This window comes from Anabas testudineus, chromosome 18, assembly GCF_900324465.2.
Source record: "Anabas testudineus chromosome 18, fAnaTes1.2, whole genome shotgun sequence".
Taxonomy (NCBI): Eukaryota; Metazoa; Chordata; class Actinopteri; order Anabantiformes; family Anabantidae; genus Anabas; species Anabas testudineus.
Genome location: NC_046627.1, coordinates 6,790,613 through 6,813,396, shown reverse-complemented (window position 1 = coordinate 6,813,396; position 22,784 = coordinate 6,790,613). Strand labels below are relative to the sequence as shown.

The 22,784-nt window shown below is 42.6% G+C and overlaps 2 protein-coding genes across 2 annotated transcripts in view; both read right to left on the bottom strand.

The window, feature by feature from the left end:
• The window catches only part of LOC113168127 (NACHT, LRR and PYD domains-containing protein 12-like), a 260,345-nt gene that overhangs the window by 19,838 nt on the left and 217,723 nt on the right, over positions 1–22,784 (bottom strand). The window contains exons 12-13 of the mRNA XM_026369133.2: positions 1,856–2,029; positions 1,564–1,737 (exon numbers count right to left, since the gene is read on the bottom strand). Coding sequence (XP_026224918.2) covers positions 1,564–1,737; positions 1,856–2,029 — 348 coding nt within the window. The remainder of the gene's footprint in view (positions 1–1,563; positions 1,738–1,855; positions 2,030–22,784) is intronic.
• LOC113168720 (NLR family CARD domain-containing protein 3-like) overlaps positions 1–22,784 on the bottom strand; it is a 434,580-nt gene that overhangs the window by 334,632 nt on the left and 77,164 nt on the right. The gene's annotated exons all lie outside the window — the stretch shown is intronic.

Sequence of the window (22,784 nt, the reverse complement as noted above, 5' to 3'; positions counted from 1 at the left end):
ACATCAGAGCAGATTAGACTCCAGGACTGATCGTTCCATCCAAACCAACAATCTTTACTGTCTCCTCTCTTTCTGATTCCTCTGTAACTCACTGATATATCAACCCCTCCGCTCCACTCGACCTCCCAGTAACAGCGACCAGTCAGACCATTACTACAGAGCAGCTGAGAACAGTTAAATCTGTCTGGATGATCAGGATATGACTGATCCTCCTCCACACGTGTCACCTTCCTGTTGTTGTCAGACAGTCGTAGTCTTCTGTTCACTGTGTTTGTGTCGATGGTGAGTTGACAGAAATCTGATGGAGAGAACAAGACACAAGCTGCAGTTATTAATCTATCATCAGTTTGATGAGGACTCATGACATCAGGGATTTGAATGAGTGATGTGACAGTTTGAAGATGGTTGAATGTTGCTGCTTTGTTTTCATCAGTCTCATTAAAAACACACTTACACTTCCTCACACCTGGTCTCAACCATCGGACTCCACCAGGCTCCACCCTGAAAGGAGGAGGGGGGTCAGAGCGGCACATTCTCTTTCAGCATGCACACATGGACATTACATGGCTCTCATACACACAGTGTGTTCTGGTTCTGTTCTAATGGAGGCTTGTATGTAGTTGGGCTAACAGATTTGTACACAAAGTTAGAATGAGATACTGAAGTTAGAATTACAGTAGCTCACCTCTTAGCTTTGCTTACTATAAAGTGCTTCAGTGAAGATTTGTCATGAACTTAGCGAAAATGTTTTCATTAAATTAAAATGTTCATCAACACGACTCCACAGTGAGACACAAACTGATGTTGACACATTTTTCTTCGTTTTATGGCAAAGAGGTGTGTTTGTTTTATTCATCCTAACAAACAGAGGCACCACCTAGTGGATCAACCTGGCCCCACAGAAGAATACAGGACATATTCTGACAATTACATTTCATGTCCTGAACTTCTGCATCAGTTAAAATAGATTTAAATTAATAAAATTATAACCTTGATTAATGAATAATGAATAAACATTGCTACTTCCTCCGACATCTGGCTGCAGCAGGCCTCTCCATACCTGAGAGTGTCCAGTGTCCAGTGTGCATCCTCCAGTTTAGCAGATAGCAGCTTCACTCCTGAGTCTCCTGGATGATTGTAGCTCAGGTCCAGCTCTCTCAGATGGGAGGGGTTGGAGCTCAGAGCTGAGGCCAGAGAAGCACAGCCTTCCTCTGTGATCAGACAGCCTGACAGTCTGCAGACACACAATACAACACACAGGAGACTTGGTCCTGAGTTTTGTTTGTACAAACCAACATGACATACTCCTACATGAGCCACACGTTTGTTTGTGTTTTTTTTTTTTTTTTGTTGTTGTTGTTTTTTGTGACTTTGAGGAAGTTCAGGTCACATATAATAACTAATTTATGCACAAAACGAGACAATTATGAACAGTGACAACTTTTTTATGCTACTCTACCTTTAACAACATTAATAAGAACCTGAAAAATCCTTCCTTGGACAGAACTTCTCTAGAGTCTAGAAAAAACCTGCTGCAGAACAATGTATGTGATGAATCCTAACCTTAGAGATACCAGTTTACAGTGTGGATTCTCCAGTCCAGCTGACAGATGATTCACTCCTGAATCCTGCAGGTTGTTGTTACTCAGGTCCAGGTCTCTCAGACTAGAGGACTGGGAACTGAGAACTAAGGACAGAGCTTCACAGCTTCTCTCTGAGAGGTTACAGCAACACAGTCTGAAAATGATGTAGAAGTTTGTGTTAAACTGTAATCACTTTTAATGTTGACTTTGATCAAAAAAGATACTGGACATTCTCAGATACAACACAGTGGCTGCAGCAGGCCTCTCCATACCTGAGCGTTCCCAGTTTACATTGTGGATTCTCCAGTCCAGCAGACAGATGATTCACTCCTGAATCCTGCAGGTTGTTGTTACTTAGGTCCAGGTCTCTCAGACTAGAGGACTGGGAGCTGAGAACTGAGGACAGAGCTACACAGCTTCTCTCTGAGAGGTTACAGCCACTCAGTCTGAAAAACAGTGATGTAAGTTGTAATACAAGAAAACAAGTAACACTTCCTGTTCTGTTGTTAAAATACAGTAGCTGTGGAATCAATGATGAATAAATTTCAATATCTTTACACTTACAGAACTTTCTTGGAGACTTTGACAACTCCTAGAGCAAACAGAAGATCATCGTCTGAAAATCTTAAGGAGTACTTAAATGGATCAAACACGTCCAGATCTTTTCCTGATGACACCAACATGAAGAGCAGAGCTGACCACTGAGCAGGAGAGAGTTTATCTGTGAAGAGACTTCCTGAGTCCAGGTACTGTTGGATCTCCTCCACTAGAGAACGATCATTCAGTTCATTCAGACAGTGGAACAGGTTGATGCTTTTCTCTGTTGAAGGAATCTTTTTGATCTTCTTCTTGATGTAGTCAATGGTTTCCATATTGGTCTTTGAGTTATTTCTTGTCTTTGTCTGCAGACCTCGTAGGAAAGTCTGATTGGTCTGCAGTGACAGACCAAGCAGAAAACGGACAAACAAGTCCAGGTGTCCATTTGGACTTTCTACGGCCTTGTCCACAGCACTCTGGTGGAGAAGTTTAAGTTCAGGTCTGGACAGTTTGGACCTCAGAGAAGTTGATTGTTTTTCAAACAGCAGATTGACTCCAGAATTGATGAAGGTCAGATGGACATGAAGAGCAGCCAGAAACTCCTGAACACTCAGATGGACGAAGCAGAACACCTTGTCCTGGTACAGTCTTTTCTCCTCTTTAAAGATCTGTGTGAACACTCCTGAGTACACTGAGGCTGCTCTGATATCGATGCCACACTCTGTCAGGTCTGATTTATAGAAGATCAGGTTTCCTTTCTGCAGCTGATCAAAAGCCAGTTTTCCCAGAGACTCAATCATCTTCCTGCTCTCTGGACTCCAGTGTGGATCTGTCTCAGCTCCTCCATCATACTTGATGTTCTTCACTTTGGACTGAACCACCAGGAAGTGGATGTACATCTCAGTCAGGGTCTTGGGCAGCTCTCCTCCCTCTCTGGTTTTCAACACATCCTCCAGAACTGTAGCAGTGATCCAGCAGAAGACTGGGATGTGACACATGATGTGGAGGCTTCGTGATGTCTTGATGTGGGAGATGATTCTTCTGGCCTGCTCCTCATCTCTGAACCTCTTCCTGAAGTACTCCTCCTTCTGTGGGTCAGTGAACCCTCTGACCTCTGTCACCATGTCAACACCCTGAGGAGGGATCTGATTGGCTGCTGCAGGTCGTGTGGTTATCCAGAGGCGAGCAGAGGGAAGCAGGTTTCCCCTGATCAGGTTTGTCAGCAGCACATCCACTGAGGTGGACTCTGTAACATCAGTCAGGATCTGATTGTTGTGGAAGTCCAGAGGAAGTCGACACTCATCCAGACCGTCCAAGATGAACACAACCTGGAACTCTTCAAACCTGCAGATTCCTGCTTCTTTGGTTTCAGTAAAGAAGTGATGAACAAGTTCCACCAAGCTGAACTTTTTCTCTTTCAGCACATTCAGCTCTCTGAAAGTCAATGGAAATGTGAACTGTATGTCCTGGTTGGCTTTGTCTTCAGCCCAGTCCAGAGTGAACTTCTGTGTTAACACTGTTTTCCCAATTCCAGCCACTCCCTTTATCATCACTGTTCTGATTGGTTCCTCTCTTCCAGGTGAGCCTTTAAAGATGTCTTCTTGTTTGATGGTTGTTTCTGGTCTGTCTGGTTTCCTGGATGCTGATTCAATCTGTCTGACCTCATGTTCATCATTGACCTCTCCAGTCCCTCCCTCTGTGATGTAGAGCTCTGTGTAGATCTGGTTCAGAAGGGTTGGGTTTCCTGCTTTAGCAATCCCCTCAAACACACACTGGAACTTCTTCTTTAGATTAGATTTAAGTTCACGCTGACAAACTGCAGCAGAAGTTCCTGAATGAAACCACAAAAACAGGATCAATATACTTTATAATGAAAACACAGTTTGACAGTTTCATGACCCTAAATGATTCACATTTCAACATATTAACACTCCACATCTTCAGCTCTCAGTAAACGTCTCATTTGTCCATCAATTAGTTAAACTTCAAGCATGCTTAAAAGACATAAAGGCTTGTATGTCCTCCAATTTTCTTCTCCTAAATCCAGTCAAGAGAGATGTTAATTTGGTTGGTCCTAAAAATCTCAGAGACACTATGTCTAATCACATTCTCACCCTTAATGACTTAGTATTTGACCAGGATATCTCCTTCACTTCATACATCAAAGACATCACTAAAACTGTCTTTTTCCACCTGAGAAACATTGTTAATATTAGGAGCATCCTGTCCCAAAGTGATGCTGAAAAACTAGTCCATGCATTAGTTACTTCCAGAATGGACTATTGTAATTCCTTATTAATAGTTTGTCCCAATAACTCATTAAAAAGCCTTCAGTTAATCCAAAATGCTGCAGCCAGAGTTCTGACTGGAATTAGCAAGAGAGATCATATTTCTCCAACGTTAGCTTCTCTCCATTGGCTCCCTGTAAAATCCAGAATTGAATTTAAACTTCTTCTCCTCACTTATAAATCCCTTAATAATCAGGCTCCATCTTATCTTAAAGACCTCATGGTTCCTTATCTTCCAAGCAGAACTCTCCGTTCTCAGACTGCAGGTTTACTTGTGGTTCCTAGAGTTTCTAAATGTATAATGGGAGGCAGAGCCTTTAGCTACCAAGCCTCTCTCCTGTGGAACCAGCTCCCAGTTCAGGTTCTGGAGTCAGACACCCTCTCTACATTTAAGACTAGACTTAAAACTTTCCTTTTTTATAAAGCTTATAGTTAGAGATGGATCAGGTGACTCTGAACCATCTCTTAGTTATGCTGCTATAGCTTATTCTGCTGGGGGACCTCTACTGATAAACTGAGCTCCTCTCCTCTCTCTTTTCTCCTGTATCCATTCTAATTCTACCATTTCATGTCATTAACTTTGTGTCTTCTCCCTCCTGTAGTTGTGTTTCCTTCTCTCTGTCTCCCTCTCCCTGTACTTTTCTGCAGGTATCCTCGGCCTGGAGCTGTACATCTCCAGAATCCAGTTCATCTGCCCAATGTTCCTGATGCTTGTTGTTGTCCTGCTGTTCTTTTCTCTCTTCTCTTTCCACTCACCCCAACCGGAGAAGGCAGATGGCCGTCCACTATGAGCCTGGTTCTGCTGGAGGTTTCTTCCTCTAAAGGGAGTTTTCCATCTCCACTGTTGCCTAAAGCTTGCTCAAATGGGATTGTTGGGTTTTCTCTATAATTTTTTGTATAAATATTTTCTGTAAGGACTTAAACCTTACACTGTAAAGTGCCTTGAGATAACGTCTGTTGTAAATTGGCGCTATACAAATAAAACTGAATTGAATTGAAACTGAATGATAAAATTTAGAGAAATCCTCTTACTGCTCTGCAGACAGTCAGCCAGCTCCTCCTGCTTCATTCTCCTCAGGAAGTTCAGTGTGATCTTCAGAAATGCCTCTCTGCTGCTCCTCCTCTGCTCTTCATCCTCACCATCCAACACCTCCTCATCCTCCCTCTGACTCTCTAAGCATTGTGGGTAATCTGGACTCAGAACCTTGTGGATCTTCTTCAGCTCGTTTTTCATAAAAGTGACAATGTTCTCCTCCAGCAGCTGGAACAGAAACTATATAAATGACATAATCCAACTCAAATCATGGAGGCAAACATCAGATCCATGTTGGACAGACTGACAATACACTGGTCTAAAAAGTGCAGCATGGAGATTATTGGGAACAAAACAGATGGAAAAGTAGTAGTTGGACATGTACAGACCAGAAATATGGAGTCCAGGTTTGCTGGACGCTGCTGGGCAGACTGACCACTGGGAACCTCTGAGCTCTCCTGGTCCACTCTGTGGAGGAATCATCAAGAATGAGCTCACAGTATGTCTGTCTACACAGAGACACACACAAGGTAAAGGTCTATGAAGACAGATTTGATGTGAACAGTGAATCAGAGACTCCCTGTAGTGGTGAAGCTTTACTGTCACCAGTCACTTTGGTTTAGTCTCAGCAGCTCTGAACAACAGATATCTCTGCCTCCCTCACTGGGCAGCTCCCAGTCTGAATATGTTGAACTGTGTGAGTATGAGGCAGAGTGCTGCTGCTCACACAATTCACTTGACTAATTCACATTTGAACAACTTCATTCATTCATTAGTTGGTGGATCCTAAATGAATCTTCAAACGTCAGCTCTGGTACTGACACTGGGGACAAACAGTCCTCTACACTGACTTCAACAACATTACAACTAAAGTCTTCCAACAGGAAGTGAAGAAGTCAAGATTCTTTAAGACATTTGTACCAAAATCTTCATTTGGAGAACTTCAATCACGAAGATTTGATCAGAGTTCAACATTTGTGGTGTTCAGCTGCTTCCTTTGACGTCTGCCTGCAAGTCAGCACTTCATTAGAAGAGGAGCAGCCCCCTGAGACCCTCTACAGGATCAGTGGTTTAGCTACTGGCTGGATGGAGATTGATCCATGATCAGAGTGTTTGCTAGAAGAATAGTGAAGAAAGCTTCTCCTTCAAATCAACAGTTCAAACAGAAATCAACTTACTCACATCAGAAATATCCAGAAATCAAAAGAACACAATGATTTATCATCAGAGAAAGTTTACATCATATTGTTCAGACTGATTTTAAACTCACAACAACTTACTCTGTGTCTGATGAACGTTGCTTTTTAAAATGAATAATAATATCCTTTGACTCATTGCTCTTGAAGGACACACAGCTGGGTTCAGGTCCTGGTCCAGGAGATTCTGGTCTTTGATGGGACCTGATAGAAAAACAACTTTGGTGACGCTCACATATTCAGTCAAAGTTTCCTTCATAAATGACAAATAGAATCAGAAGAATAGTAAAAATGTCCTGATGAAATATTCAATTCTAGATGAGACTTGGAGACAGAATCAGACCGATGGTCTCAGTCATCTCACCTCTGAGCTTTGGTCTGGCTCTCATGGTCCCCACACAGAGTGGATTTAGAGGGAGGGACTCCCTCCTCTCTGTCCTCACACTGATCCATGCTGCTGAATCCACATCCACATCAGCTCACACACACTTTCTACATTCATGTGGAGAGGAAACACAAATCATTGATGTGCAGTGAAGACTGAAATCCTCCTTTCCATCATTTCTCCTGGACAAAGATCAGCTGCTCCTCCACTGATTGGCTCTTCTTTCCTCTTTCATATCAGTGTCACTTGAATGCAGTCAGACAGCAGTGGGAGGCAGAGGAAGCTGCCATCAGCTGCTCTACTTCTACTATCAGTCCACTAGATGGAGGCATGAAGCTGCAGCCCAGCACACACAGGATGATTATTTCACAACAACTGGACTGAAGTTAGTTCAGTTCAAAGTGAACTACATGACAACAGTCAATCATCTCACTGACGTCAGAGTTTCTAACAACAGTCGTACAACTGAATGAAAACTATTGATGTCTCACTGTGGAAATACTCAGTACTGTTCAAAGTACAAGTACTGTACTCTAAGTTAGACTGAAGTTAGTTCACCTTCAACTCTACTTCTACTTGATTCTATTACTTCAAACAGTGAGAGAAGTTACAGACGTTATTTCTGTGTAGACATTAGTTCAGAATTAGATCAGACTTACCAGTGTGGTCAGACCCAATATGAAGAATTCTGAAAAATGAAAGAAAGGATTGATTTAGTAAATTCTGTCTCACTGTTCTGCTTCTTCCTCCTCAGATATCGTTCATTGTTGATACGATCATGGTCCAGAAGTGATCAGGTTTCTTTTCTCATGATGAGTTGGGAAGTTTCTTGCTCTGTCAGCGTCCAGTCACATGATTGGTTAAGTGGTCACTGGTTGGTCACATGACCTGAACTTCCTACTGCTGAAAGTAAAGTTAATTTGTAGAATTACTTTAACAAGTGAGCAGCAGATTTCTGCTTTTTCTAGTGGAACAAACTAACAGTAGTTAGTGTGAACAGCATCAGAAAGAGGAAAACACAGACTAATGTCACTGACATTAACTTTACATGGAGATAATTCACTGCAGCACGACTATCAGAGGAACTGAAACTAATATTTAAACAGGAACCAGAGATTATAGGAGGAGGATGTGGACGATTTAGTGCTGACAGCAGCTAATGTTTGACAAGTGTTTTGTCTATAATTTGTCTGATAAGAGTGAAAGAAAAAAAACATGTAGAGTCACCATCAGATCAACGTGATCAGATCACATGACTAGATCAAGATGGTGTAAAAAACAAATAAGTCGAGTGTCAATGTTTGTAGTGATTAGCCAAAAAAGGATTTAATGTTTTATTTATGGACAACAAATGAAAGCCAGAAATACATAATAAAAATAGCTGCTGTTTGATGAAAACTTTATGAATTAATGATCAGCTTTAATGTGACTAATATCCACATCCAGCTGTTGAGTAGATAAGTGTGATACTGACTCTATGCAAATGCAGATGTGATGAAACTGCTGTAAATACTGATCAATAGTCAGATTGTTGTTTCTGAACTGACTGATGGAGAAATAATCTGAGGATTTACTGCCCTCCAGTGGTCACACTGACTCACTACAACACTACATCACACTGAGATTCACACTGATCATCAGGATCAATATGTACTGATCAGTATTGATGTTCAGATGAGAGAACATTTGTGCTGGGACTCGGAAAACAGCTGCTTCACACATGTGGAGAGAAAAACAGCTGGAAGAAGCTGATGCTGAATTTTATTACAGCAAATTCAAATGTTCAATATGACACGTCTGCATCCTCCAAGTGTTGGAGGGATTGTAGAGAAACTTCTTCTTACACATGTTTTCCTTCAGCTAAAATCACTGTTTTAGTTATTTATATGTTTTGTGAATGAAGTCTGGTCCATTTCACAGCTCTGAGGTCAGAAAAGAACAAAACAAGTCAGAAAAGGTGAAGTCTGTGCAGAGAGAGCTGAGGGTGAGTCTGAGGCAGAGTAAGGACGCTTACAGAAGGAAGCTGGAGAACCAACTCCAGCAGAACAACATGAAGCATGTGTGGTCTGGAATGAAGAAGATCACTGGCTTCAAGGAGAAGGGGAACCAGGTAGAAGGGAACCTGGACAAGGCCAACGAGCTGAACCATTTTTTCAACAGGTTTACAGCACTACCACCCTCCCTCTCCCCCTCCTCCACCTCCAGACACTCTGCTGCACCCTCCCCCTCCACCCCCTCCTCTGCCAGACTCACAGACAGAACAGCGTCTCCACTGCTGCCCCCCCACACCCATCCTACAAGGAACATCAGTGATGGTCATAAAACCACACCCATCACTGGGACTCTTGCAGAAGAAATGATCCCACCGTCATCCCCCTCCTCTTCCTCTACCATACCCACCTCCCCTACCCATCTGTCAGTGACCAGCAGCCAGGTGAAGAGGCAGCTGGAGAAGCTGAACCACAATAAGGCAGCAGGACCTGATGGTGTCAGCCCCAGAGTCCTGAAGTCCTGTTCTGAGCAGCTCTCTGGGATTCTACAGCACCTCTTCAACCTGAGCCTGAGAATGGAGCAGGTGCCAAAGGTCTGGAAGACATCATGTCTGACGCCAGTTCCAAAAACCTCATCTCCTTCTGCTCTAAATGATTACAGACCAGTCGCCCTCACCTCACACATCATGAAGGTCCTGGAGAGACTGGTTCTGACTCATTTGAGACCTCAGGTTGAGACATCACTAGACCCACTGCAGTTCGCCTATCGTCCCCGGGTTGGAGTAGATGATGCTATTGTCTACTTGCTTCAGCGAGCTCTCTCACACCTGGACAAGGCAAACAGCACTGTGAGGATCACGTTCTTTGATTTCTCCAGTGCCTTTAACACCATCCAGCCTGTCCTGCTGAGAGAGAAGCTCCTGAAGATGCAGGTAGACTCCTCCACAGCCTCCTGGATCACTGACTACCTGACAGACAGACCACAGTTTGTACGACTGCAGGGATGTGAGTCTGAGCGGGTGGTCAGTAGCACAGGAGCACCTCAGGGGACTGTCCTCTCACCTTTCCTCTTCAACCTGTACACCTCAGACTTTCAGTACAACACTGAGTCCTGCCATCTGCAGAAGTTCTCAGATGACTCTGCAGTGGTTGGGTGTATCAGAGGTGGGGAGGAGACCGAGTACAGAGGTCTGGTGGACAGCTTTGTGAAGTGGTGTGGGAACAACCATCTCACCCTCAATGTAAGCAAGACCAAGGAGATGGTTGTGGACTTCAGGGGGAAGAAAACTGGCTTTGACACTGTGTCCATTCTGGGTGAGAAGGTGGAGGTGGTGGAGAGGTACAAATACCTGGGAGTTCACCTGGACAACAGACTGGACTGGAAGTTCAACACAGAGGCTGTATACAGGAAGGGACAGAGTAGACTCTACTTCCTGAGGAAGCTCAGGTCCTTTAATGTGTGCAACAAGATGCTGCAGATCTTCTACCAGTCTGCTGTAGCCAGTGCGACATTATTTGCTGTCGTCTGCTGGGGCAGCAGCATCAGAGCCAGCGACACTAAGAAACTGAATAAGCTGATCAGGAAAGCTGGCTCTGTGCTGGGGGCTTCTCTGGAGCCTTTAGAGCAGGTGGTGGAGAGGAGGATGCTGCACAAACTGCTGAGCATCATGGAGAACAGCTCACATCCTTTCCACAGCCTGCTTATCAAACAGCGGAGCAGTTTTAGTCAGAGACTTCTCCAGCTCGCTGTGACAAGGAAAGGTACAGGAAGTCATTTGTGCCAACAGCCATCAGCCTGTACAATGACTCCCTGACAGAGAGTCAGTGTCCACGCTGATGTGTAACTTAGTCACTTTACATTCAAGTCCTACTGTGTGTTTTGTTGGTATTACTGTCTATTCTGTGTGTTATTCTTGTACTGTGTCTCGTGTATTGTTGTGTAGATCATGTTACTTAATGTTCAATGTTTTTGTGTGTAATGGCTGCTGCAACACCGAATTTCCCCTTGGGGATCAATAAAGTATCTATCTATCTAAAAAAAACTCATGTTTGTGTGTCTTTGTTCTCAGTTCAGAACTCCATTTAAAAAACACTAAAAATAAGAAGAGGACAGATGAGTTTTCAGCAAAACATCGTCCTCTTCTCTGACTTTAAACTTTTCATTTGAGGTCAAATGATCTTTGAACAGTTGCAGATGATTAAAAACCGGAAACGTACAGAGAACAAGTGATTTCCAGAAAACTGTTGAATCAGGTCTGAAAGCTCTGTTCTGTTCTGTGCTTCATGTATTTAAACTAAACTAAATCCACAGTCAGGGCTGAGGGGAACAGACTCATTATTCTGTGGGAATATGTCCTGAAGATGAAGAGACAACAAATCAAACATGTTGTGTGTGACGCCCCGTCTAGAGGGTAGGAGCTCAACATACGAGGAAGAAAAGGCTGTTTCCTCCCTGGTCCACAAACCAAAGTCTTACCACCAAGTCTGGAACCAAGTCAACAATTTATTCCTGGATAGATACTAGATAAGTACAGCAGGTTACTGAGAAATGACCTCATATTGGTGTTTTCATAGGTTTGGAGCTGCCTTTAAGAACACCCTTTCCCATGAGCCCTAGCTGTTTGTGGATTAAATGTCACAGCTGGTCAGAAGGGGCCGTCTTGATGTTTTAACAAGAAGACAGAATTCAATTCAGTTAAACTGAACTGCATATAGCACCAAATCACAGGAGAACTCATCTCAAGGTACTTTACAGTGTACGACACTTTACAAAATACAACAATCAACTATAGAGAATGATAGAAAAACCCAACAATCCCATCTGAGCAGCACTAGGAGACAGTGGAGAGGAACAACTCCCTTTAACTGAAGAAACGTTCAGCAGAACCAGGCTCAGGGTGGGCGGCCATCTGTGGAGGATTAAAGGCAGTTTACCACAAACCTGCAGAGTGGGACTTGAACTTTGGCCTCTCATCAGTTTAAATCATGGAGTTAACATTAGTTAGTGACGTCTTGTCTGAGCCACTATTTGATATTTGAACCAACAACAGCGACGATCAGCAGTGAAGCTGCTGTTCAGATGTTTTCTACACTGAGTTCTGTTAACAACACAGATCATTTGGCTGCTTGGTGGAAACATACAACTACAGTTTGGTAATTCTGGTTTCTGAGCTCCACCTGCAAAACGTCTGATCTGTAGAAAGGCTGACCTGTATTGTTGCCGCTGCAATAGACCCTCACTGGACACCGAGTGCACGTATTCACCTTCAGACAGCAGGATCAGTAAACAGAGCTCATTAACCCGCTCTCATTGTTGGTCAGAAGATGCTGCTCAGGCCAGCTGAGAGGGGTTCTAGGCTACCTGTGACCATGATGGGATGACGGTGTTGCTGTGGTTGTGGCTGTAGCCTGTGTTAGTAGGACCCAAGTAAGGAGTGAGATAAAGTAAAAGGTTTATTTAAACCAAAGACAGTGAAGGTAAAATCCCTGTAAAAGAGGGCGAGAAAGGAAACAGTCCAAGTTCAGAATGAGTCAAACAGATATGTGTTAGAATAATAATATTAATAATAAAAATAATACAAAAGAAAAAGAGGAACTTTTCAAACAGTCTAAAATAATCATTTGGTCAAACGAATGCAGAAAATGAAGCAGACTAACAATTTCTAACAACCAGAGATTTCACGTGTTCTTCAGATGGAATCGAAACATGTTTTATTGATATAAACTGGGAAAAAAGTATTTCTGTAAAATCTGTAACTCTGCTTTTTGTCTTTTATGTACGACCACAAGAGCTAACAGAGACGCCTGGAGACGATGCCAGTCTTTGGTGTGTGGATCCCCTCACTGGTGGTGTGGAGCAGACCAGACCTGAAGCCTGATCACTGTGTCTACTTTCACCGAGACCACTCACAAGAAAACTACCAGCATCCGTCTTATTGTGGCCGAGTGAAGCTGAGAGATCCAGAGATGAAGGATGGAGAAGTGTCTTTGATTCTGCAGAGTGTCAACATCAGCCATGCTGGAACATATGGATGTGGAATTGGAGGGGGACAAGGAGAGGTGACCCTGAACTCATCAACACTGTGAACCTGAAGGTTGAAGACTCCGGTGAGTTTGTGGAGTTCAGTGTGTTTGTCTCTGGAACAGCAGTGAAGCTGCTTGGTGAACGTGAGGCTGTCCTATAACAGCAGAAAGCCTGTGTGGACGTTCCTCTGGTTAATGCTGCAGCTCAAACAAGCACAGTGGACGTTTGTGAAGTTCTGTGTAGCAGGAGAAGCTGGTGGAGCACTTTCTAAACACAAACTTAAACCACACGCAGTCGACTCTGTCTTCCTCCATAAAACCAGAAAGAATCTCTGTGTTTCCATCAGGTCACTGTACAAAGTGGTTCTGCTGTGTTTCATGTAGAGACAGTCTCCATCTAGTGTTCAATGCAGAGTAGTACACTCAGAATTACACAGGACAATGTTCAACAATATTCACAACAGAGTTGTTTCCATTTGAAAGACAGAATAGTAAATGTGAAGCTAACAGCTGAAGCTGAAATGTGACGTACTGATGTTGAATTTACAACAGGCACTAGTGAGCGTATAGACTTACTTTAAAGTTGGCGTTACACATATGAGAAGCTGACTGAGTGAACCAAAGTGAGACAGAGACAGCTCTGTGTGGGTGGAATAGAAATCATGATGTATTCAAAGACATTTCAATACATATGATTAAAGTTACATTACAGTTAAAATAACTTTCACCGACTCATTTACAGCTTGGTTCTGTTATTTTCTCCAACTTCAAGTTTCAAATATGAACTTTCTCTTTACAGATTTATCTTTCAAATGGACAAAATCCTCACAGCTGCTTTCTGCTCTGCAGGTCACACAACAACAAACATGGTGAACGGAGGAGACGAGGACGGAAACGGGCGAGGACGTGTTGGGCTGAGAGTGGACTTGGTGGTTGCTGCTTTGGTTCTTATCGTCTTTGTGATGTTCGTCATGAAGAAGATACAGAAACAACAGTTCTGCTGCTGATGGAGCAAGTGACCAACAGCAGGTCTGAAACTAAAGTCCGACCTGTTCTGAACCTGACTGTAACTCAGAGAGCTTCACAGTCTGTCAGTCAGTGTGTTTACATGGACTCAAGTCACCTGGTCACTGGAAATCTGAGTCTACGTGCAGCTAAAGAGTAATCTGATTACTCCTCCGCCCTGGGCTGATGTTGGAAGCGTGGTTCACAGATTTTATCTGTATGGAGACAGAAAAGATGCTTTCCACCACAAACATGTGTCTGTGACTGACAGCGCTGTGAGACAGACACAGACAAACACAGAGCTCATTTTTACAGCACAAACTGTCTGAATTAAAGAAACACACAGTGAAAAGTGACTTATTTAGACGTCTACGGGGAACTTTGTGTTGGTTTCAGTTTGAGTTGGACTTGATTTAGAAACGAGGCAGCACCATCTCTCAGCAGCCCACAAACCAAAGTCCCATTGAAAAGTGTCTGCTGTCATTAACATGATGAAAACAGCAGCAGAAGTCAAATCTGTATCAGCAGATACTCAGTATTTTAGGAATGGGGCCGAAATATTTAATGGGAGCTTCATAAGTTTACGCTGAATTGTCTTCTATCTCATTCTGATCCAAACAAACATGTGATGTAGTTTGACTTTAAAGAAGCAGTTCTACGTTTGGGAAACATCCAGAATAATAAATCCACTGAGCAGCCTCTAAAGATTTACTAGTAAATGTGTTGGATCATCAGATTCCACACATTTCATTTGTCTTTCCACGTTCTCCTCTCATTCTTAAATGACACGAAGTTTGTTTCCCACAATGTTCAACAACTGGTTTCTACCAAACGTACCTGACTTCACTTCACTCACTCGGTGTCTGTGTGGTAGATGGAAATTCTCATAGAGGTAATAGATAATAAACCTAAAACAATTGTTAAAATTTGATAAGTTTAGATTAAGAGGATAGTGTAGAGGATTCAGAATTTGTTCCTTTGAAATAATAGAAATATGTTAAGATTAGAAACAATGTAAATGCTCCATACAGAAACCCAGTTTGTTGTGTAGAGAACAGTAGTATAGTCTGTGATAAAACAGGGAATTCTCTGAATGTGTTCAGTAAAGTTCACCTGTAATGAATTAGTTGTGAAATGACACCACACCAGAAAACCTCAGTCCAGCACCATTCTACAACCTTAATCTTCTTCTTCTTTCGGCTTTTCCCATCAGGGGTCGCCACAGGGAATCATCCTTTTCCACCTAAATCTATCATGAACATCTTCCACCCTAACATTAGCCAACCTCATGTCCTCTGTTAAGACATCCATATATCTCCTCCTTGGTCGTCCTCTTGTCCTCCTGCCTGGCAGCTCCATCTCCAACATCCTTCTACCAATATACTCACTATCCCTCCTCTGCACATGTCCAAACCACCTCAGTCTGGCCTCTCTGACTTTGTCGCTAACACAGGCAACGTGAGCCGTCCCTCTGATGTACTCGTTCCTTATTCTGTCTAACCTGGTCACTCCTAAGGAGAACCTCAACATCTTCATCTCTGCTACCTCCATCTCAGCCTCTTGTCTCTTTCTCACTGCTACCGTCTCTAACCCATAGAGCAGAGCTAGTCTCACCACTGTCTTGTACACCTTTCCTTTGAGTCTTGCTGACACTCTTTTGTCACACAACACTCCTGACACTTTCCTCCACCCGCTCCAACCTGCCTGCACTCTCCTCTTCACCTCTTTTCCACACTCTCCATCACACTGAACTGTTGACCCCAAGTACTTAAACTCCTGCACCTTCTTCACCTCAGCCCCCTGTAACCTAACGCTTCTACCTTGATCCCTCTCGTTCAGACACATGTATTCTGTCTTACTACGACTGACCTTCATGCCTCTTCTTTCCAGAGCAAACCTGCACCTTTCCAGCTGTTCCTCCACCTGCTCTCTACTCTCACTGCAAATCACAATGTCATCCGCAAACATCATTGTCCAGGGAGATTCCTGTCTGACCTCATCTGTCAGCCTGTCCATCAGCATAGCAAACAAGAAGGGACTCAAAGCTGATCCTTGGTGTAGTCCCACCTCCACCTTGAACTCCTCTGTCTGACCTACAGCACATCTCACCACCGTCATACTTCTCTCATACATGTCCTGAACTACTCTGACGTACTTCTCTGCCACTCCCGACGACCTCATACAGTACCACAGCTCCTCCCTCGGCACCCTGTCATACGCCTTCTCTAAATCTACAAAGACACAATGCAGCTCCTTCTGACCATCTCTGTACTTTTCCATCAACATTCTCAAAGCAAAAATGGCATCAGTGGTGCTCTTACGGGGCATGAAGCCATACTGCTGCTCACAAATCTCCACCTTCTTCCTAAGCCTGGCTTCCACTACTCTTTCCCACAGCTTCATTGTGTGGCTCATCAACTTTATTCCTCTATAGTTGCTGCAGTTCTGCGTGTCACCCTTGTTCTTAAAGATCGGAACTACAACACTTCTCCTCCATTCCTCAGGCATCTTCTCACTCTCTAGAATCCTATTGAACAAACTGGTTAGAAACTCCACTGCTGTCTCTCCTAAGCACTTCCACACCTCCACAGGTACGTCATCAGGACCAACAGCCTTTCCACTCTTCATCCTTTTCAGAGCCTTCCTAACCTCATCCTTTCCAATCTCTGCTATTTCCTGCTCCACAACATCCACATCTTCCTCCCTTCTTTCCCTGTCATTTTCCTCGTTCATCAGCTCCTCAAAATACTCCTTCCATCTTTTCTGCACACTCTCCTGGGTTGTTAGCACCTTTCCATCTCTGTCCTTAATCACCCTTACCTGTTGTACATCCTTCCCATCTCTATCTCTCTGTCTGGCTAGCCTGTACAAGTCCTTCTCTCCTTCCTTTGTGTCTAACCTGTCATACAGCTCATCGTAAGCTTTCTGTTTGGCCTTTGCCACCTCCCTCTTCACTCTACGCTGCGCTTCCTTGTACTCCTGTCTATTTTCCTCAGTCCTTTCTACATCCCACTTCCTTCTAGCTAACCTCTTCCTCTGGATGCATTCCTGTACTTCCTCATTCCACCACCAAGTGTCTTTACCTTCTTTCCTCTTTCCAGATGACACACCTAGCACCTTCCTACCTGTTTCCCTGATAACCTCTGCTGTAATTTCCCAGTCATCTGGAAGCTCATCCTGACCACCCAGAACCTGTCTCAACTTCTGCCTGAATTCCTCACAAGTTTCTTCATTCTTTAACTTCCACCACTTGGTCTTCTTTCCTGTCTTCCCTCTCTTCTTCTTCCTGACCTCCAGAGTCATCTTACACACCACCATGCGGTGCTGTCTGGCTACACTCTCTCCTACCACCACTTTGCAGTCACTAACCTCTCTCAAATGACCTCGTCTACATAGGATGTAGTCCACCTGAGTACTCCTACCTCCACTTCTGTATGTCACTCTATGTTCCTCTCTCTTCTGGAAGTAAGTGTTGACTACAGCCATTTCCATCCTCTTAGCAAAGTCCACCACCATCTGTCCTTCCAGATTCCTTTCCTTCACACCAAACCTGCCCATCACCTCCTCATCACCTCTGTTGCCCTCACCAACATGCCCATTGAAGTCTGCTCCAACAACAACTCTCTCTCCTCTGGGGATACTCTCTATGACCTCATCAAACTCACTCCAGAATCTCTCCTTCTCTTCTAACTCACAGCCAACCTGTGGCGCATACCCACTGACTACATTCACCATCACCCCTTCAATTTCTAGCTTTAGGCTCATCACCCTGTCTGAGACTCTTTTCACCTCTAGAACACTGTTTACAAACTCCGCCTTCAGGATCACTCCTACCCCGTTTCTCTTCCTATCCACACCATGGTAGAACAGTTTGTATCCTCCTCCAATACCACGTGCCTTGCTGCCCTTCCACCTTGTCTCCTGCACACACAGAACATCTACCTTCCTTCTCTCCATCATGTCTGCCAGCTCTCTGCCTTTCCCTGTCATCGTGCCAACGTTAAGAGTCCCTATTCTCAAACCTATGCTCCTGCCTTTTCCCTTCTCTCTCTGACCACGAACCCTTCTGCCTCCCCTCTTTCTTCGACCAACAGTAGTCAAATTTCCACCGGCACCCTGTAGGTTAACAGCATCGGTGGCGGTCGTTGTTAACCCGGGCCTCGACCGATCTGGTATGAAAGTCTTGTGGATGACTCGCATGGTTATTTTGGCAGTTTTTACGCCGGATGCCCTTCCTGACGCAACCCTCTCTATTTATCCGGGCTTGGGACCGGCACAGAAATCACTGGCTTGCAACCCCTGTGGCTAGATTATTCTACAACCTTAATAATAAACATAAATCAACATCACTACTTCAGCTAAGAGTACAGAAATATACTGTAAATGTCAAAACATGAATAAGTTAAATGTTTAGTTATTAAGTGATAAATGAATAAGAGTAAATTCATGACAAAGGCAGCTAAAAGTATTTGTTCTAAAAACTTGTCAGAGTGAGAGTTGTGTATTTCAGTTGATCTTTGTGAAGATAGTTAGTTACAGAGTGAGCGCTCTTTCCACTCTGTTCAATAGTACATCTTTGATGTAGTTCTCCATCTGTACAGTAGTAGTTCATGTACATGCTGAATGTGCTCTATACGTTTGTACCTTGTTAAATATTTGTCTTTGTAAGTATGAACATGTTTATTGACATTAGAAGAATGTTAGAATTGTTTCCTGTAACATGATAAATAACGTGTGCATGTTGTAGGAATTAGCTTTATTCAAGTCAAGCTACTGAGTGTAACACACTAAATGTGTAACGTTATGTATTATTTGTTCATTTAGTTTCTTTCTGTTTCTTTCAGTTACAAGATAAAAATAGAAATATAATAGAGATCAATGTACTCCTCAGTTCACTACAACTCCAGTAAAAACAAGAAAACAAGTCTTGTATGGAGTCTTGTATTTTTTGTTAGCTGGCTGTCTAGATACACAAAGTTCACGTGTTGTGAGGACAGCACAGTAAATAATTAAATACAAATAAAACCTTTACAATTTTAGCAATGAAAATAATAAATAAATAAATATTAGTATAGAATTGTCTTTTCCTGCTTCTTTTACTTTAGACTCTGTACGTTCATCTCATCTGCACATGGTCATGTGATCTTGTGATGTTTGTGAACATTACACCATCATCTGCGTAGATGATGAACTCTAATACTGTATAAGTATATGAATTTAATTAGACTAAATCAAACACTATGTTTAACTATTAAACTGAAAGTAAAATGACATCTTTTGGTTGGTGTTTATAGATTTTTTTTAGTGTTCACTTTTCATTTATTTCACCAACATCGTGTGTTTTTGATAAAAGTCGTCTTTTTTAAAGTTTATCTTTCTACATACATAAATGTCCATGATGAGCTAAATGATAAATAGATTCACAAAGACGGTTTGATCAGATCTTTATTGTATACCGACACAGGAAGTCGTTGGTGTTATTTTAAAACATGTATGTACATGAGTACTTTTAAAGGGTATGGGTATTTTAACCACACATACTGTTCGCTGTCAGTTTACTGCTTAGATTAAAAAGTATCTTAAATAGTATTTATGTGTGTATGTTACCAGTGTCCACAGTGTATGATTGTATATTTATTTTTTCATAGATAACATGTTGGTGGTTAGATAAAAACACCGACTGGTTTTGGGCCAGATGATGAATCCCTGCCAATGTTGTGCAGCTCAGCCTGTGGTCAGATCTCCCTCCATGTTTTTCTAGAAAGAAAATTAGTCTAACACAAGTAACAATATAATGTATAATAAAATGTAAAAAGCCACTTTGTTTGATACTATCACTCATTAACATTTGCAAATGCTGAATACAATACACAAACAAACGCACTTGAAAAACTTGTACAATACAAAAATCATGATTGAAAACTGCAATATAAACTCACAGTTGCATACACAAATAGATGGAGTTGACATTGAAAGAGTTTAGGACGATACATTTCTTGGGGTGATAATAAATGACAGAATCACTTGGAAATCACAAATCAAACAAGTACAAAGTAAAGTATCAAGATCCAGCCTCAGTGAGCTCCCTGACCTTATTCAGAGTTTCAGAACTGTTTCCTGTGAAAGAAACTGAAAATCTGAAACACTGCAAGAAGATGAGCTGAAACTCTGAAAGGACACAGTTGTAGGTTTGTGAAACACATCTCAGAACTTTGAAGAAAAACATTTGTAACACTGAAAAGAAGAAAACATTTTTTCAACATATTCAAATCTTATTTTCAAATGTTTGTATCTTATTTTACAGATTTCAGATCGATTTTCAAACATTCAGCTCCTAGTTTCAGTGTTGTCAGAAGTGATACTCATCTCATAGAAATATAGAAACACATGAGCACAATCCAAACTAAAGTCAGATCATCAAACTACAGTTAGTCCATGGAACAGGTTCTGTTAGGTAGATATCTAGAACTTTACTTACTAACAACCACACATTCATGTTTCTGATGGTTCACTCTCAGAGCTTCTTTAACACCAACACAAAAACTCTTCTTCCACTTGGACACTTTGGATTTTGCTCCAAATGTTCAACTGAACCCTTTCCATCACATAAACCAAGAACAAAGTTGAAGTGAATAAAGCTCAATTTGAGCTCAGTGTGTTGGTTCAATACAGCAGCCTGAAGGAACACACTGATGTCCTGCTGCAGGATACTAACACATGCTTTTATTCTGAAAGGTACAACTTCAGCTTCTAGTCATTGTTTGATCAAGTCAGACACACAGATGCGTTTCCAGATGTGTGTGGATGCTGCAGATGAACCAGCAGCACTTACACATACAGTCCACAACAACACTGAGTCCACTCCTGGTCAGTATCACTAAAATGTCAAGTCACTTCAAATCATCCCCATTTCAGGAGATCTGACTTTAGTTGGACTCATTTAACTCCAAATAAAGATGATTGGAGAACAAAAGTCAGGAAACTTTCCTTCATAAAGTTCATGGATGTGTTTGACTTGAATCTTTGGTCTTGTTGGGTCATTTGTGCTGACGTCACTATAAACAGCAGCACTGATGTCTAATAATGTCAGTGGATCGAAAAGAGAAAGAGAGAAAAGACAGAACAAGACTTCAGAACAAGTCCTCAACATCTGGATCCTGGAATAATCGGAGCTTCATCTTTAAAGGACTGGAAGAGGAACAAGTTTACAAGGAATCATTTAGAACTGGTTCAAGAAGAAACTGATTGAATCCATGAATCTGAAAACGTGTGTGTGAGTGAAAGAGACAGACATGTAGAGACTGAACTATCTGTTCAACAGAGACGACGTTTCTCTGACAGGACGACACTCTCAGTCCTACACTGAACACAGAGACACTGAGGAACCAGGAAACCAGAACTCAAACCCAAGCCCAGGATAAAGAGGTTCAGTGAATGTGGTGTTGAAGGTGTGGAGGTGGATCAGTTTGTCAGAGGAGACACTGTAGAAGGACAGAGTCCCAGCAGGACAGTCCACATACACTGATACTCTGTGAGAGACAGAAGAGGAGATGGATGTTACATTGTTATTGTGAAAGACATCAGAACCAGGATCAGAGCATCTCAGACTCCAGGACTGATCGTTCCATCCAAACAAACAGTCTTTACTGTCTCCTTTCCTTCTGATTCTTCTGTAACTCACTGATATAGAAACCCCCCTGCTCCACTCGACCTCCCAGTAACAGCGACCAGTCAGACCATTACTACACAGCAGCTGATACCAGTCAAATCTGTCTGGATGATCAGGATATGACTGATCCTCCTTCACATGTGTCACCTTCCTGTTGTTGTCAGACAGTCGTAGTTTTCTGTTCACTGTGATAGAAATCTGATGGAGAGAACAAGACACAATCCAGCTGCAGTTATTAATCTATCATCAGTTTGATGAGGACTCATGACATCAGGGATTTGAATGAGTGATGTGGCAGTTTGAAGATGGTTGAATGTTGCTGCTTTGTTTTCATCAGTCTCATTAAAAACACACTTACACTTCCTCAGACCTGGTCTCAACCATCGGACTCCACCAGGCTCCACCCTGAAAGGAGGAGGGGGGTCAGAGCAGCACATTCTCTTTCAGCATGCACACATGGACATTACATGGCTCTCATACACACAGTGTGTTCTGGTTCTGTTCTAATGGAGGCTTGTATGTAGGGATGGACATTCAGCAAACAACTAAGGAATTGGAGTCCTTATCTTGGGATTCTACGGAGCAGGGAGGTGACATGGAGGAAAGATTTCAATTCTCTAGTTCACAGCAGTTTTGGTGTCAGATACCTGCTTTCAGTCTCACTCTGTCACCAGACAAACTAATGTGACACCACAGGAAGCAGGAAACTGGAGAGCAAAGTCCAAGAGGCTCAACTCCACAACTGTGACCTGAATCAATCCTCTGATATTCATTCATTGTCATTCTGTGGATAAAAACTCTACCTATAAGGTGGATAAGGCTGCCTGTGTTGGGCTTTTTCTTTTGGCCTTTAGAGCCCAGTCGCTTCTTTTGTACTTGCTCTCATAGACCTGGTTGCTGGTTTCTCTCCTGAGATCTGGCAACACTGGTAGTGGCAGTAAAGCTGAATTTCCTGCTCAGTTTAAAGAATCTAATGTAACACCTGATTTCATCATGAGGAGATTTGTTCACAAAGTCAGAATGAGACACTGAAGTCAGAATTACAGGAGCTCCCCTCTTTTCTTTACTGAATGT